General features: G+C 43.1%; 1 protein-coding gene across 1 annotated transcript in view; it reads left to right on the forward strand.

Annotated features, from left to right (window-relative positions):
* Positions 1 to 16,582, forward strand: part of LOC124716794 — a 230,440-nt gene that overhangs the window by 169,264 nt on the left and 44,594 nt on the right. Inside the window, exon 6 of the mRNA XM_047243343.1 lies at positions 676 to 874. Coding sequence (XP_047099299.1) covers positions 676 to 874 — 199 coding nt within the window. The remainder of the gene's footprint in view (positions 1 to 675; positions 875 to 16,582) is intronic.

The following is a 16,582-nucleotide window of genomic DNA, read 5'->3' on the forward strand; positions in this document are numbered from 1 at the left end:
ACCATGTATTCCTGCTGATACTCGTTCGTTTTCCGCACTGTCCTCAATGAAATTGTAACGGTATTTCAGCATCGAAACTGTTCTTACGAAGTTTTACACACTTCGCACCACCACAGTCTACACAGTGTCTTCTTTTCTCGTTCAGTAGTACTCCATATTTGCGACAATAAGTCGAACATTTTTCTGCGTTGGATAAACATGGAATTAGATTCTTCCATGTGAGAGAATCCGCCGAAGGAACGTCACGAACACCAGATATCCCACTCACTAACGACATAAATCGTCTGGGTTTCCCTAGCAACTCACAAATAATTGGCGGAGGAATGTAATTTAGAGCAACTAAGGGAACGACGGAAAACAGATAAAAATGACGATCACAAATAAGTGATCACAACGCCCGCCACTGGAGTCGCATGATCGATTTGCGATCGCACGTTCGATATGTATCGTTTGGACCCAGCGACTTCTATAGGCAATCATTCATGGAAATTACCAAAAAAGTTTTGAGTTTCCCATCCATCAAAAAACTAAATTCCTAGTTTATATCTGTTAGTTTCAGGAATATAGACATGCCAAACCGAATGACTCTTTTTGATGCATCCAGTATTTCAAAGCAGACGTGGTGCAGTGACGGCTCTCCTCGGCCTGGGCACTCAGGGGGCTGTGGTGTTGCAGGCGTGGTGATGGCGGGCAACGTGCAGTTCCACGACTTCCGCGACATCATCTACCCCGTGGTGCAGGTGCGGCTGATCCAGCGCTGGTGGATGTACCCCTGGGACCACGCGCAGTGGAACGACATCACCGTCGCCCAGGTCTACGTGCCCTTCGTGTTCAACAGCTACGTCGAGATGGAGCCTCTGACCGACTGGTCCACGTGAGTGCGCCACATGAGACCGCCGCCTCTAGCCTTATCTTGCATCAGACACAGCTTTTCGTCTTACATCTACACTTAGGCTATATCTCGAACGTCGATCAGTTGTAGAATTTTAGAACACGTATTATGTTCCAGTATAATGAATTTTCAGGAGACTAGAAACCTACTCTGTAGGAATCAGCAGGGGTTTCGAAAAAGACGATCTTGTAAAACCCAGCTCGCGCTATTCGTCCACGAGACTCAGAGGGCCATAGACACGGGTTCCCAGGTAGATGCCGTGTTTCTTGACTTCCGCAAGGCGTTTGATACAGTTACACACAGTCGTTTAATGAACAGAGTAAGAGCATATGGGCTATCAGACCAATGGTGTGATTGGATTGAAGAGTGCCTAGATAACAGAACGCAGCATGTCATTCTCAATGGAGAGAAGTCTTCCGAAGTAAGAGTGATTTCAGGTGTGCCGCAGGGGAGTGTCGCAGAACCGTTGCTGTTCACAATATATATAAATGACACTGTGGATAACATCGGAAGTTCACTGAGGCTTTTTGCGGATGATACTGTAGTATATCGAGAGGTTGTAATAATGGAAAATTGTACTGAAATGCAGGAGGATCTGCAACGAATTGACGCATGGTGCAGGGAATGGAAATTGAATCTCAATGTAGACAACTGTAATTTGCTGCGAATACATAGAAAGAAAGATCATTTATCATTTAGCTACAATATAGCAGGTCAGCAAGATAATTAATTCCATAAATTATCTGGGAGTAGGCATTAGGAGTGATTTAAAATGGATTGACCATATAAAATTAATCGTAGGTAAAGCAGATGCCAGACTGAAATATATTGGAAGAATCCTAAGGAAATGCTGTCCGAAAACAAAGGAAGTAGGTTAGAGTACGCTTGTTCGCCCGCTGCTTGAACACTGCTCAGCAGTGTGGGATCCGTACCAGGTAGGGTTGATAGAAGAGATAGAGAAGATCCAACGGAGAGCAGCGCGCTTCGTTACAGGATCATTTAGTAATCGCGTAAACGTTGCGGAGATGATAGATAAACTCCAGTGGCAGACTCTGCAAGAAAGACACTCAGTAGCTCGGTACGGGCTGTTGTTGAAGTTTCGAGAACATACCTTCACCGAGGAGTCAAGCAGTATATTGCTCCCTCCAACGTATATCTCGCGAAGAGACCATGAGGATAAAATCGGAGAGATTAGAGCCCACACAGAGGCATACCGACAATCTTTCTTTCCACGAACAATACGAGACTGGAATAGAAGGGAGAACCGATAGAGGTACTCAAGGTACCCTCCGCGACAGACCGTCAGGTGACTTGCGGAGTATGGATGTAGGTGTAGATAGATACGTACAGACAGCGCACGCCCCTCTCTCTGCTGTGTTAGTATTGAAATGGACGCCTAAATCACGTGACGGTCAGGAGCCGAGTTTCTGTCACACACTACGGCCAAGTGGAGCTGACATTTACACTTTTTCTCGTGTAGAGCTGAAATCAGACGCTGTTTTTAATAGCTGAACGACTCGTTGTACTTGTAGAACACGTTTAGTACTACAATTAACAATTTTTTTTAAATCACAATATTAGTACAATGGTTGTCGTTTTTATATTTGATCAGCTGCCAGGGTAACTAGCAGTTTCACGCATTGTAGGAACCTTTTCTTGTTCTTCTTCCTTTTTTTTATTTATTTTTTTTTCCAAACTGCAGAATTACAGTTCCTCAATGAATCCTCTGTTTGTTGTTCTGTGAGTCATTTAGTTAAAATAACAGTTTGGCAGGAAGCATTTAGTTTTCTGACAATTCCTCAACAACGTGCGTGAAATATTTTATTACAATTTTGTAGGAGATGACTTCAATTCCTATCTATTTTATCCACTTTTTACAAAAAATAAGCTTTTACATTTTACAACTTTCTGCTAATCCAATACTGATACGGAAACAAGAAAATACTTGAAATGGAAATGAAGTCCCATTCTTCTTCACAGAGCGTAGGGGAACGATGCGGGAGACCCGCACCTCCGTACTAGGCAAGGTCCTAATGGAGGTGGTTTGCCGTTGCCTTCCTCCGAATTTAATGGGGATAAATGATGATGAAGACGACACAACAACACCCAGTCATATCAGGAAAGGTCTGACAAATATTGCTTGTACATATTGCGGACATTTTTTCAACTATTATGCTTTGAATAGAAGAATTTACTTCTTTGTCTATTAATAATTTCTGTATGTAACTTCATAAATACAGAATACATTTCAGTTATCTGTATATAACCACATTCCACGTGTTTTGTTGTTGAATTAAATAAATGTGTAACATCGAGGACAAAATAAATTTAAAAGCTCTGGGAGTGTACTTCAACATTCACTTCACTTCCATTTTCGTGGGCTACGAATGGCATCCCATATTACCACGCCGGGTGATACGCCAGTATGGCGATGACGAATACACGTTTCCAATGTGCGTTCACCGCCATGTCGCCAAACACGGATGCGACCATCATGATCCTATAAACAGAACCTGGATCTTTCGAAAAAATGACGTTTTCCCATTCCTGCACCCAGGTTGAGTACACCATCTCAGGCGCTCCTGTCTGTGATGCAGCGTCAAGGGTAACTGCAGCCACGGTCTCCGAGCTAATAGTCTGTGCTGCTGCAAACGTCGTCGAACTGTTCGTGCTGATGGTTGTTATCTTGCAAACGTCCCCATCGGTTGACTCAGGGATTGAGACGTGGCTGCACGATGCGTTACAGCCATGAGGATAAGATGCCTGTCATCTCGACTGCTAGTGATACGAGGCCGTTGGGATCCAGCACGACGTTCCGAATTACCCTCCTGAACCCACCGATTCCAAAAAAAAAAAGTGTGAATTTCTATGGGACCAAACTGCTTCGGTCATCGGTCCCTACCACCGATTCCATACCTTGCTAACAGTCATTGGATCTTGACCAACGCGAGCAGCGATGTCGCGATACGATAAACCGCAATCGCGATAGGCTACAATCCGACCTTCAGCAAAGTCGGAAACGTGATGGTACGCATTTCTCCTCCTTACACGAGGCATCGCAACAACGTTCCACCAGGCAACGCCGGTCAACTGATGTTTGTGTATGAGAAATCTGTTGTAAACTTTCTTCATGTCAGCACGTTGTAGGTGTCGTCACCGGCGCCAACCATGTGTGAATGCTCTGAAAAGCTAATCATTTCCATGTCACAGTATCTTCTTCCTGTCGGTTAAATTTCGCGTCTGTAGCACGTCGTCTTCGTGGTGTAGCAGTTTTAATGGCCAGTAGTGTAGTTCTCATCTGGACACAGCAGTCACTCTCCCTATCCGTAAAAGACAGTAGACTACACACTGAACAATGACTGACACAAGGTATTGTGCCTAGAAAAGACATGAACAGACAAAAACTTAAAAACTGAACTGCAAAATCAAAATAAGTCGGTTCTAGTTAGAAGCTCATAAATTCTCAAACGGATTTTGTACCCTTGTGTGGCACTGCAGAAATGGAAGCTGATGGCTTCACCGTCAGTGTGGCCTAGGGCTTAATTCTATTATCAGCTGGTTAATGAAGTTGACCCCCCATGAACCATGGACCTTGCCGTTGGTGGGGAGGCTTGCGTGCCTCAACGACACAGATAGCCGTACCGTACGTGCAACCACAACAGAGGGGTATCTGTTGAGAGACCAGACAAATTTGTGGTTCCTGAAGAGGGGCAGCAGCATTTTCAGTAGTTGCAGGGGCAACAGTCTGGATGATTGACTGATCTGGCCTTGTAACACTAACCAAAACGGCCTTGCTGTGCTGGTACTGCGAACTACTGAAAGCAAGGGGAAACTACAGATGTAATTTTTCCCGAGGGCATGCAGCTTTACTGTATTGTTAAATGATGATGGCGTCCTCTTGGGTAAAATATTCCGAAGGTAAAATACACTCCTGGAAATTGAAATAAGAACACCGTGAATTTATTGTCCCAGGAAGGGGAAACTTTATTGACACATTCCTGGGGTCAGATACATCACATGATCACACTGACAGAACCACAGGCACATAGTCACAGGCAACAGAGCATGCACAATGTCGGCACTAGTACAGTGTATATCCACTTTTCGCAGCAATGCAGGCTGCTATTCTCCCATGGAGACGATCGTAGAGATGCTGGATGTTGTCCTGTGGAACGGCTTGCCATGCCATTTCCACCTGGCGCCTCAGCTGGACCAGCGTTCGTGCTGGACGTGCAGACCGCGTGAGACGACGCTTCATCCAGTCCCAAACATGCTCAATGGGGGACAGATCCGGAGATCTTGCTGGCCAGGGTAGTTGACTTACACCTTCTAGAGCACATTGGGTGGCACGGGATACATGGGGAAGTGCATTGTCCTGTTGGAACAGCATGTTCCCTTGCCAGTCTAGGAATGGTAGAACGATGGGTTCGATGACGGTTTGGATGTACCGTGCACTATTCAGTGTCCCCTCGATGATCACCAGTGGTGTACGGCCAGTGTAGGGGATCGCTCTCCACACCATGATGCCGGGTGTTGGCCCTGTGTGCCTCGGTCGTATGCAGTCCTGATTGTGGCGCTCACCTGCACGGCGTCAAACACGCATACGACCATCATTGGCACCAAGGCAGAAGCGACTCTCATCGCTGAAGACGACACGTCTCCATTCGTCCCTCCATTCACGCCTGTCGCGACACCACTGGAGGCGGGCTGCACGATGTTGGGGCGTGAGCGGAAGACGGTCTAATGGTGTGCGGGACCGTAGCCCAGCTTCATGGAGACGGTTGCGAATGGTCCTTGCCGATACCCCAGGAGCAACAGTGTCCCTAATTTGCTGGGAAGTGGCGGTGCGGTCCCCTACGGCAATGCGTAGGATCCTACGGTCTTGGCGTGCATCCGTGCGTCGCTGCGGTCCGGTCCCAGGTCGACGGGCACGTGCACCTTCCGCCGACCACTGGCGACAACATCGATGTACTGTGGAGACCTCACGCCCCACGTGTTGAGGAATTCGGCGGTACGTCCACCCGGCCTCCCGCATGCCCACTCTACGCCCTCGCTCAAAGTCCGTCAACTGCACATACGGTTCACGTCCACGCTGTCGCGGCATGCTACCAGTGTTAAAGACTGCGATGGAGCTCCGTATGCCACGGCAAACTGGCTGACACTGACGGCGGCGGTGCACAAATGCTGCGCAGCTAGCGCCATTCGACGGCCAACACCGCGGTTCCTGGTGTGTCCGCTGTGCCGTGCGTGTGATCATTGCTTGTACAGCCCTCTCGCAGTGTCCGGAGCAAGTATGGTGGGTCTGACACACCGGTGTCAATGTGTTCTTTTTTCCATTTCCAGGAGTGTAGTCCCCCATTCGGATCTCCGGGAGGGGACTACTCAAGAGGACGTCGTTATCAGGAGTAAGAAAACTGGCGTTCTACGGATCAGATCCCTTAATTGGGCATGTAGGTTAGAAAATTTAAAAAGGGAAATGGATAGGTTAAAGTTAGATATAGTGGGAGTAGTGAAGTTCGGTGGCAGCAGGAACAAGGCTTCTGGTCAGATAAATGCAGAGCTATAAATCAAAATCAAATAGGTGTAATGCAGGAGTAGGTTTAATAATGAATAAAAAAATAGGAGTCCGGGTAAGCTACTACAAACAGCATAGTGAACGTATTATAGTGGCCAAGATAGACACGAAACCCACGCCTACTACAGTAGTACCAGTTTATATGCCAACTAGCTCTGCAGATGTCGAAGAAATGGAAGAAACGTATGATGAGATAAAAGAAATTATTTAGGTAGTGAAGGGAGACGAAAATTTAATAGTCATGGGTGACGGGAATTCGAGAGTAGGAAAAGGGGGAGAATGAAACATAGTAGGTGAATATGGATTGGGGGTAAGAAATGAAAGAGGAAGCCGTCTGGTAGAATTTTGCACAGAGCATAACTTAATCATAGCTAACACTTGGTTCAAATATCATAAAAGAAGGTTGTATACATGGAAGAATCCTGGAGATACCAAAAGGTATCAGATAGATTATATAATGGTAAGACAGAGATTTAGGAACCAGGTTTTAAATTGTAAGACATTTCCTGGGGCAGATGTGGACTCTGACCACAATCTGTTGGTTATGAACTGTAGATTAAAACTGAATAAATTGCAAAAAGGTGGGAATTTAAGGAGATGGGACCTGGATAAACTGACTAAACCAGAGGTTGTACAGAGTTTAAGGGGAGCATAAGGGAACAATTGACAAGAATGGGGGAAAGAAATGTAATAGAAGAAGAACGGGTAGCTCTGAGGGGTGAAGTAATGAAGGCAGCAATGGATCAAGTAGGTAAAAAGACGAGGGCTAGTAGAGATCCTTGGGTAACAGAAGAAATATTGAATTTAATTGATGAAAGGAGAAAATATAAAAATGCAGTAAATGAAGCAGCCAAAAAGGAATACAAACGACTCAAAAATGAGATTGACAGCAAGTACAAAATGGCTAAGCAGGCATGGCTAGAGGACCAATGTAAGGATGTAGAGGCTTATCTCACTAGGGGTAAGATAGATACTGCCTACAGAAAAATTAAAAAGACCTTTGGAGAAAAGAGAGCCACTTGCATGAATATCATGAGCTCAGATGGAAACCCAGTTCTAAGCAAAGAAGGGAAAGCAGAAAGATGGAAGGAGTGTGTAGAGGGTCTATACAAGGGCGATGTACTTGAGGACAATATTATGGAAATGGAAGAGGATGTAGATGAAGATGAAATGGGAGATACGATACTGCGTGAAGAGTTTGACAGAGCACTGAAAGACGTGAGTCAAAACAAGGCCCCAGGAGTAGACAGCATTCCATAAGAACTACTGACAGCCTTGGGAGAGCCAGTCCTGACAAAACTCTACCATCTGGTGAGCAAGATGTACGAGACAGTCGAAATACCCTCAGACTTCAAGAAGAATATAATAATTCCAATCCCAAAGAAAGCAGGTGTTGACAAATGTGAAAATTAGCGAACTATCAGTTTAATAAGTCACAGCTGCAAAATACTAACACGAATTCTTTGCAGCCGAATGGAAAAACTGATAGAAGCCGACCTCGGGGAAGATCAGTTTGGATTCCGTAGAAACGTGAAGCAATACTGAGCTTGCAACTTATCTTAGAAGCAAGATTAAGGTCCCGGGTTCGATTCCCGGCGGGGTCAGGGATTTTCTCTCCCTCGTGATGACTGAGTGTTGTGTGATGTCCTTAGGTTAGTTAGGTTTAAGTAGTTCTAAGTTCTAGGGGACTGATGACCATAGATGTTATGTCCCATAGTGCTCAGATCCATTTGAACCAAGATTAAGGAAAGGCAAACATATGTTTCTAGCATTTGTAGACTTACAGAAAGCTTTTGACAATGTTGACTGGAATACTCCCTTTCAAATTCTAAAGGCGGCAGGGTAAATTACAGTGAGCGAAAGGCTATTTACAATTTGTACAGAAACCAGATGGCAGTTATAAGAGTCGAGGGGCATGAAAGGGAAGCAGTGATTGGGAAGGGAGTGAGACAGGGTTGTGAGACAGCAAAGGACATTGAAGAGCAGTTGAACGGAATGGACAGTGTCTTGAAAGGAGGATATAAGATGAACATCAACAAAAGCAAAACGAGGAAATGGAATGTAGTCGAATTAAGTCGGGTGATGCTGAGGGAATTGGATTAGGAAGTGAGACACTTAAAGTAGTAAAGGAGTTTTGCTATTTGGGGCCGTCTGTTGTGGCTGTGCGGTTCTAGGCGCTTCAGTCTGGAACCGCGCGACCGCCACGGTAGCAGGTTCAAATCCTGCCTCGGGTATGGATGTGTGTGATGTCCTTAGGTTAGTTAGGTTTAAGCAGTTCTACGTTTAAGGGAACTGATGACCTCAGATGTTAAGTCCCATAGTGCTCAGAGCGATTTGAATCTATTTTTTTTTGGAGGGGGGGGGGGAGCAAAATAACTGATGATGGTTGAAGTAGAGAGGATATAAAATGTAGACTGGCAATGGCAAGGAAAGCGTTTCTGAAGAAGAGAAATTTGTTAACATCGAGTATAGATTTAATTGTCAGGAAGTCGTTTCTGAAAGTATTTGTATGGAGTGTAGCCATGTATGGAAGTGAAACATAAACAATAAATAGTTTGGACAAGAAGAGAATAGAAGCTTTCGAAATGTGGTGCTACAGAAGAATGTTGAAGATTAGGTGGGTAGATCACATAACTAATGAGGAGTTATTGAATAGGTTTGGAGAGGAGAGAAGTTTGTGGCACAACTTGAATAGAAGAAGGAATCGGTTGGTAGGACATGTTCTGAGGCATCAAGGGATCACAAATTTAGCATTGGATTGCAGTTTGGAGGGTAAAAATCGTAGAGGGAGACCAAGAGATGAATACACTAAGCAGATTCAGAAGGATGTAGGTTGCAGTAGGTACTGGGAGATGGAGCTTACACAGGATAGAGTAGCATGGAGAGCTGCATCAAACCAGTCTCAGAACTGAAGACCACAACAACAACAACAATGAAGTTGATGAAGAGAAGAAGAAGCTGTGTACTGATGAATCTTTTCCATGTCTAAATTATGTCCTCAAGAACATTACAGATAATGAACTTAAGAAGCGTAATTTTTAGTTAGCTTCCTCTACAATAATGCTGATAGTAGGTCAACATTACTAAGTGGGATTGAGTTTTATTTAAGAGACAACAGTGCTGTTCAGCTACATCTGTTATATTTGTCTCTGCCAAAACACAAGTAATATAATTATTTACTGCTGCCTGTTCACATAACATTAAATGAGAGAGCCAGTACAAAACCAAACAAGTTTTCCTTTTACATTAAACACTAAACTATTCCTCCTACGTTAACAAACAACAAAGCCTCTCTATATTCATCATTATTTTTTTTAAGATTACTTTCAGAGATAAAAGCCCAAGCCAGCTACTGGGTGAGACAAAAGAATCAATACAGTGGTGTAAAAATCGAATGGTATGAGGAATCATAATGGTATCTGGTGTGGGGTGTCTGTTGGTGGGGGCGCAACTTATAGGAGCTATGGCGGCAGCGGCGGCCACTTGAAATCCACCATATTGGATTTGGGTTACGTGTTTCAAATGAGGAGGGGGTCAAATGGGGAGGGGGTCACATGGCACATCATTTTAACTGCCTTTTTCTCAGGAATACACATGTGAAATCTGTTTTAAAGTATCTTTCTTTGCGTAGCAGTTATGACCGGTTAAAATTTAGGATACTAGTCAGAGTTGGCATTATAGCATATGCTCAATATGATCTCCATCATGCTGTATACTTAATTGGAGTCCTTCTTGTCAGTCCTGCTGTTTTTTTTTTTTTTGTTTTTTTTTCCCTTGGGGCCTTCCGTCGGGTAGACCGTTTGCCTGGTGCAAGCCTTTCGAGTTGACGCCACTTCGCCGACTTGCGTGTCGATGGGGATGAAATGATGACGATGAGGACAAGACAACACCCAGTACCTGAGCGGAGAAAATCTCCGACCCAGCCGGGAATCGAACCCGGGTCGTTAGGTATGACATTCCATCGTGCTGACCACTCACCTACCAGAGGCGGACAGTCCTGCTGTAAACATCGCAGGATCTCTGGGTCAGCAGAGGCCCTCACCTCCTCAATACTGCGGCAGAGATGCGGTACATTGTACCTCACACAGGATTGATTTCAGATCTCCCCACAGGTTAAGGTCAAGAGGTGTAAGATCAGGGGATCGTAGCGACCACTCGATAGGACCTCTCCTACCTATCCAATGACCTCCAAACTGTTCATCTTAAAACTGTCTGACTTCAGTAGCGTAGTGGGGAGGTGCACCGTCTTGTTGGGAGAAGGTTGGGAAATCATTCCCTCAATAAACACTGGACCCCCGATTCTTCTGTCGCAAATCGCACATCAAATCATCACTTATGCACCACCAACACTTTTATAGGGATCCAGCCACAAGGGGTTTGCATCTGAGCAGTAACGATGATCCTGTTTGTTTACTTCTCCTTGAACATAAAAATTAGCTTTATCACTGAACAACACCTGTCGCATGATGTTTGATTTCTGCTACACTGATCCAGAGCCCATTCTGCAAACTGCACCCACCGACCATGCTTATCCTCCGAGGGATGATGTAGCAACTGTAACTTGTACAGGTTCTATTACTGTGTGTGCAGCATATGCAGGACTGAACGCTGAATGACACCGAATATTGCTGATAACTGGCGCGTACTGAGTTGTGAACTTTTCACAAACGATGCCCCAATTGCTGATGCAGTCTCATAATCAGTGGCTGTTCTTGGACTTCCACTGTGTGGCTTTTCCACCACAGAGCCTGTTGCTCGAAATTTGTCCAATAGCTTGGATACTGTCATCTGTGAAATGTCATTTCTCTCAGGAAGCCGGACATTGAAGTCAGCAGCGATCACTCTGGTACTTCGTTCACCACTCATTAACACACTTTCAGTGCGTTCCTGCAGTGTACGTGCCGCTGTGGATCGCCAGCAACAATAAACAGAATTGCTCACTTTCTTGCAGTTTCAAGCTTTAACAGGTCATAACTCCTACAAAAATAAAGATATCTTAAAACAGAGTTCACATGTGTATTCCTGAGAAAGAGGCTGTTCCAAATGATGTGCCACATGACCCTTTCCCATTTGGAACACGTAACCCAAATCCAAGATGACGGCTTTCAAGATAGCGGCAGCTGTTGACATAGCTCCTATAAGTTGCGCCCTTACCTACAACACCCCATACCAGACGCCATTATATTTACTCACACCGTTCGATTTTTTCAGTGGTGTATCCAGTTTTTTGCGTTACTCTGTAGATTACAATCAGGTAAGGCATTCCAGGGGATCGTGCTGCTATTGGCTGACTCATATGACATCGTCTGGAATACTGTTTTACCCCGAGAGTTTTACACTGTTACCAGCTTCATGAACTGTGTGTTTGTTAATTGCTGTCACACGTTAATAAGCATCGTACACTTGTTTGTTATAATAATAGGACTTAATATTAGGATCTAGAACATATTCTAGCGTTCATAAATATTCACTGTAGCCGAGGAAGATCAGGACGTAAGAATCGAAGATTTTCCTTCCTGGCAAGTGTTTTTATATTTTCTGTTTTAGATTTTGTGGTCAGATACCATATTCTAATGAAGGTTCTTGTCCTTACGTAGATAGGAGCCACTTTGTGATGCATTGCCGGAAACTTTGAGGTTATTAAAGAAATTAATTTTTGCAACGCTCCGTCACACTTAGCTACATATCGCCCATGAAAACTGCAAAATATCACTTCAAACGCATTATTTTATTGATTTAGTTAGGTGAAGGAGAAGTGAGTCCATCTTCGGAGATAACGGAGGTCCAGTCATTACAGGTAAGGTATTCTGAATCCGGAAGAAGCTGCTCTGAGACTGAATGCAAGGATCTATCTGTGTGCTTGCACTTAATTGCTATGTAAGCTGCAAGATATTTCAGTTCACCTTGGGATTCGCAGTCATGCCTGGTTGCCAGTTCAGCAATTATAAACTGGAACAGTTCTAGTTTTTGTTCGCTGAAATTAGTGCAGTCCAAATCAACTGTCTTATTTCCAGTCATATTAATACACAACTCGCTTGTGACGAATTTCATGGAGTCTGTTCGGTTTCTTCTGATGGAGAAACATGTGACAGCACCTCATAATTACTCTACATATCGGACGTATTTGCCCCCAAGGGGATGTATTTTGTATTTCCATTCAGTGTTAGAAGCCGCGTTCTATTTTTCACTTGTAAAGGTGTTGGCATGTCGTAAAATGAGCCTAAAGGCAAATTTTAGAAAAAAAAGTGCTCTAAACAGTCTTGGTTCAGCTTGGAAGTCAACTTGTCAGAAGCTTCCATATTCTTTATGACCCTGCAAAGTCCAAAGAGAGAGTCTATTGAAATTGGGAAACCCGTCTAGAATGGCTGCCAGAATTCCTGTTTTTGCTCAACGCTTGTTAGAACAAACCTCGACGAAGCATTTTAATGTGTTCTCTTGTCTTTGAAAATTAAGGCTGTAACCATTCCGTAGAAGTGGCTTGTTGGCCTTAGGAACGCTTGAGTTTAAATCAAAGATGTCAGTTTTCACTTCAACATAGCTCCGTTGTATAGATAGATAGAAGTTCTAGGTGTTTCTTTTTTTAAAAAAGTTATGAAGTGACGCTATCGCCCACTCACAATTATTCTATTTTTATTAACTAATTAGTTAACTTATTTATTTACTAACAACAGTGTGGAAACAGCTGCGCTGCCATTTGTACGTTCTGCCGACTTTGTTGTCTCTTCTACATGAGCCTCCATAATTTGATGTATGCTGCTTATATACCTGCTCTGTGTTGCTAACAGATTTTCAAATAGCATATTGTGATGTTGAGCAGAGTAACACCATCATGCGTGAATAATTCCAAAAGCGATAACACTCAGAAGCATGCTTCTAAAGAGAATTACCTGGCAACTTGTGCATTGTCCTTGTCGGTGCTTGCGACACCTCGAATGCATCTCTGGGCCAATTTGGAATATTTTGTGACGTCACGACTCACCCTTAAATTTTATTTTCAAAGGCTACCCCACACGCTCATTTTAAGTCCCATTCATAATCTTTGTGACTGAAATGATCCGAATAAATCCTTGCACGGCCAGCGACAAGAATAGCTAACAAGCAACTGGCTTCAGTTGCCAGAGACTGCAGACGTGTGTGTGTGTGTGTGATCTATTTTTGGCGAAGGCCTTACTGACCGAAAGCTTATTTGTGACAGTCTTTTTGTTGTGCCTATCTGCGACTCAGGATCTCCGGTATATGGTGAGTAGCCACTTACCTTTTCATAATATTGTAACAAGCAACTGCATTATATTTATTTCAACAGAGGGATTCGGGATTTGCTTGCATTATCAATGTACGTGTAATTTTCGCGCTTCCCACTTCTCATATTCCCAATGACATCACGCAGTTCGCCAGCAGATTGTGCGCTAAGCCAGTATCGCATGTCCTGGATAAAGTCCAGTTAAACATTAACTTTTAATCGTCTGGCATTCTTCTTACAACTTATTATTCATATCTGGGATTAACACTGCAAGTCACATACTGCCATCTGTTGGTCAAAGGCTATAGTCAAATCATCAAACTATTTCTTGACGCTTAGTGACCACTAGGCACAAACGGAATCTCTCTCATGCAGACTTCTGTCCCTCTTCATGTAGCCGGCGTAAATCTTACAGTTCAAGAAAGAAAATAGAAAATTTCCGCATGTCAAAATTCTGGTCCTGTGGGTGGGGAAGAAAAACCACATCTTGTTAGTAAATAAATAAGTTAACTAATTAGTTAATAAAAATAGAATAATTGTGAGTGGGCGATAGCGTCACTTCATAACTTTTTTAAAAAAAGAAACACCTAGAACTTCTATCTATACAACGGAGCTATGACTATAAGGGAGACCCTTCACTATGTACACATTTAAGCCCATATTAATACTCACTGACTGCCAGAGTGTTATGCAGAAATTACAAAATCAAAAATTCGACAAGTAGACTAACAGATGTACTTTGGATGGTCTGCATCAGAGAAGCTAGGCAAAATGATGTAGACATCCAGTTGCTGTGGATAAAAGAGTATCATAAAATTTTCCATAACGAAATAGTCGAGAACGTACCAGAGAGGATGATTACTTAAGTCTACAGGGCACTTTTGTGGCTCAAAATTATGTAAAAATCAACATCTGTTTCTTTCAGGCACTGTTTATAATGTGTATGTTTTACAGATTTTTTGTTGATATCAGGTAATGCAGCACACTTTCTAAACAAATTAGAAGTATTTTGAATATTTTTGAACCTGCTTAGGATTATTTTAAAAAAATACAAAGAAATTGATGCATTTTTTTCCAAAATGCTTCCTCAAATTGAGGTACCATTTAATCCAATGTTACACATATGAAGGAGACCAAATTTTTAGCAGATATGCATGACATGATGGCTGAGATACTAGACCTATTTAATTTCAGATATTATGTGTATTACAAGGATAAAAAATATTACATCTTACATTTTAATTTTTTCCTAATGGTTCAAATGGCTCTGAGCACTATGGGACTTAACTGCTGTGGTCATCAGTCCCCTAGAACTTGGAACTACTTAAACCTAACTAACCTAAGGACATCACACACATCCATGCCTGAGGCAGGATTCGAACCTGCGACTGTAGCGGTCGCGCGGTTCCAGACTGTAGTGCCTAGAACCGCTCAGCCACTCAGGCTGGCAATTTTTTCCTAGTAACAATGTTATTTTTTCTATAATTTAGTTGTTTCTGCAATAAATCTTGTGTCTACTACATAAGTATGGATTATTGCAAGTTACAGAAAAAAATTAGAGCAATGCTTTATAAACTTTAGGAAATATTTGTACCTGAATTCTGAAAAATACAACTTGCGGGGAATTGCGAATGAAGGCATGAGTCCAATTAAACTGTGCCTCAGAACATTGCTGATGCATAGTCTTCATCCTGCAGCATTTCTTCATCTTCAAGCTTCCTCTTGGCATTCCTTTTAGCACTTTTTGCTTCTTTGATAACTTGAAGAGCGAATCTTTCAGCTTCATGCACCTATTATCTGTCACACGCAAGCAATTGATCTTCTATATGAGAGTCACATTTTATGCCTAAATTTCTCAGGATTTTCAACCTTCCTATCACTCCATCATTCAAACATATCACTGCATCTAGTACACCAAGTTTTAATGTACTTAGAGCTGCAAAAACATTCTAGGGTAATCTTTCCCATATGTAATGGTTGAAGCTTTCATTTGTATTTTGAGTGCCCCCATGAAAACATTTACTAAGCAAAACAAGGCCACTCAGGCCTCTAAAATTGGTTTTATTTCATTCGTAACAGACTCAGGAAGAGAATGTTTATGATGGAATATTTCACCACTTTCTTTTGCTTTTTGGTAACCACACCAAGGGCAAAGTGAACAACTTATGAAAGGAGATGGAACTTACGAAAGTAGATGGCGCACACAGCTTTTCTCATTGCTGTAACATCATTCAGAGGCGCAGTTCGCCTAATGGCCAGTCCATAATAACTCTGAAGAAGGCTATTTGAGTTTCTGTCAATCTGCCAGACAGAGATTTTCCATCAGATAGCAATTTTCCTTTCATTTCTCTTCATTGCTTCCTCAATCTAGCACCCATCCTCTTTTGCACATGTCCACAACACTCCAGTTTTGTTACCAAGGTATCACCATAAACGTTGAACGCATTAATTCTATTGAAACCTTTAGAGTCCCCATCGCCTATGTACTTCATATATCTAACGCTATAAACGAACAAAAAAAATGGTTCAAATGGTTTGAGCACTATGGGACTTAACATGAGAGGTCATCAGTCCCCTAGAACTTAGAACTACTTAAACTTAACTAACCGAAGGACATCATACACATCCATGCCCGAGGCAGGATTCGAACCTGCGACCGTAGCGGTCGTGCGGTTCCAGACTGAAGCGCCTAGAACCGCTCGGCCACACCAGCCGGCTATATGTAAATGGACACCGACCTCTGAAATATTTTTAGAGCGCCATCATACTCCATACCCCCACTGTAACCATCATAATCCTTAGAACACTGATGTCCAATATGTCCTTCAGTGTTACCACGGCAGCTGAGGCAGTACTTATATAAGCACCCAACAAC

The sequence above is a fragment of the Schistocerca piceifrons genome, chromosome 9 (assembly GCF_021461385.2).
Source record: "Schistocerca piceifrons isolate TAMUIC-IGC-003096 chromosome 9, iqSchPice1.1, whole genome shotgun sequence".
Taxonomy (NCBI): domain Eukaryota; kingdom Metazoa; phylum Arthropoda; class Insecta; order Orthoptera; family Acrididae; genus Schistocerca; species Schistocerca piceifrons.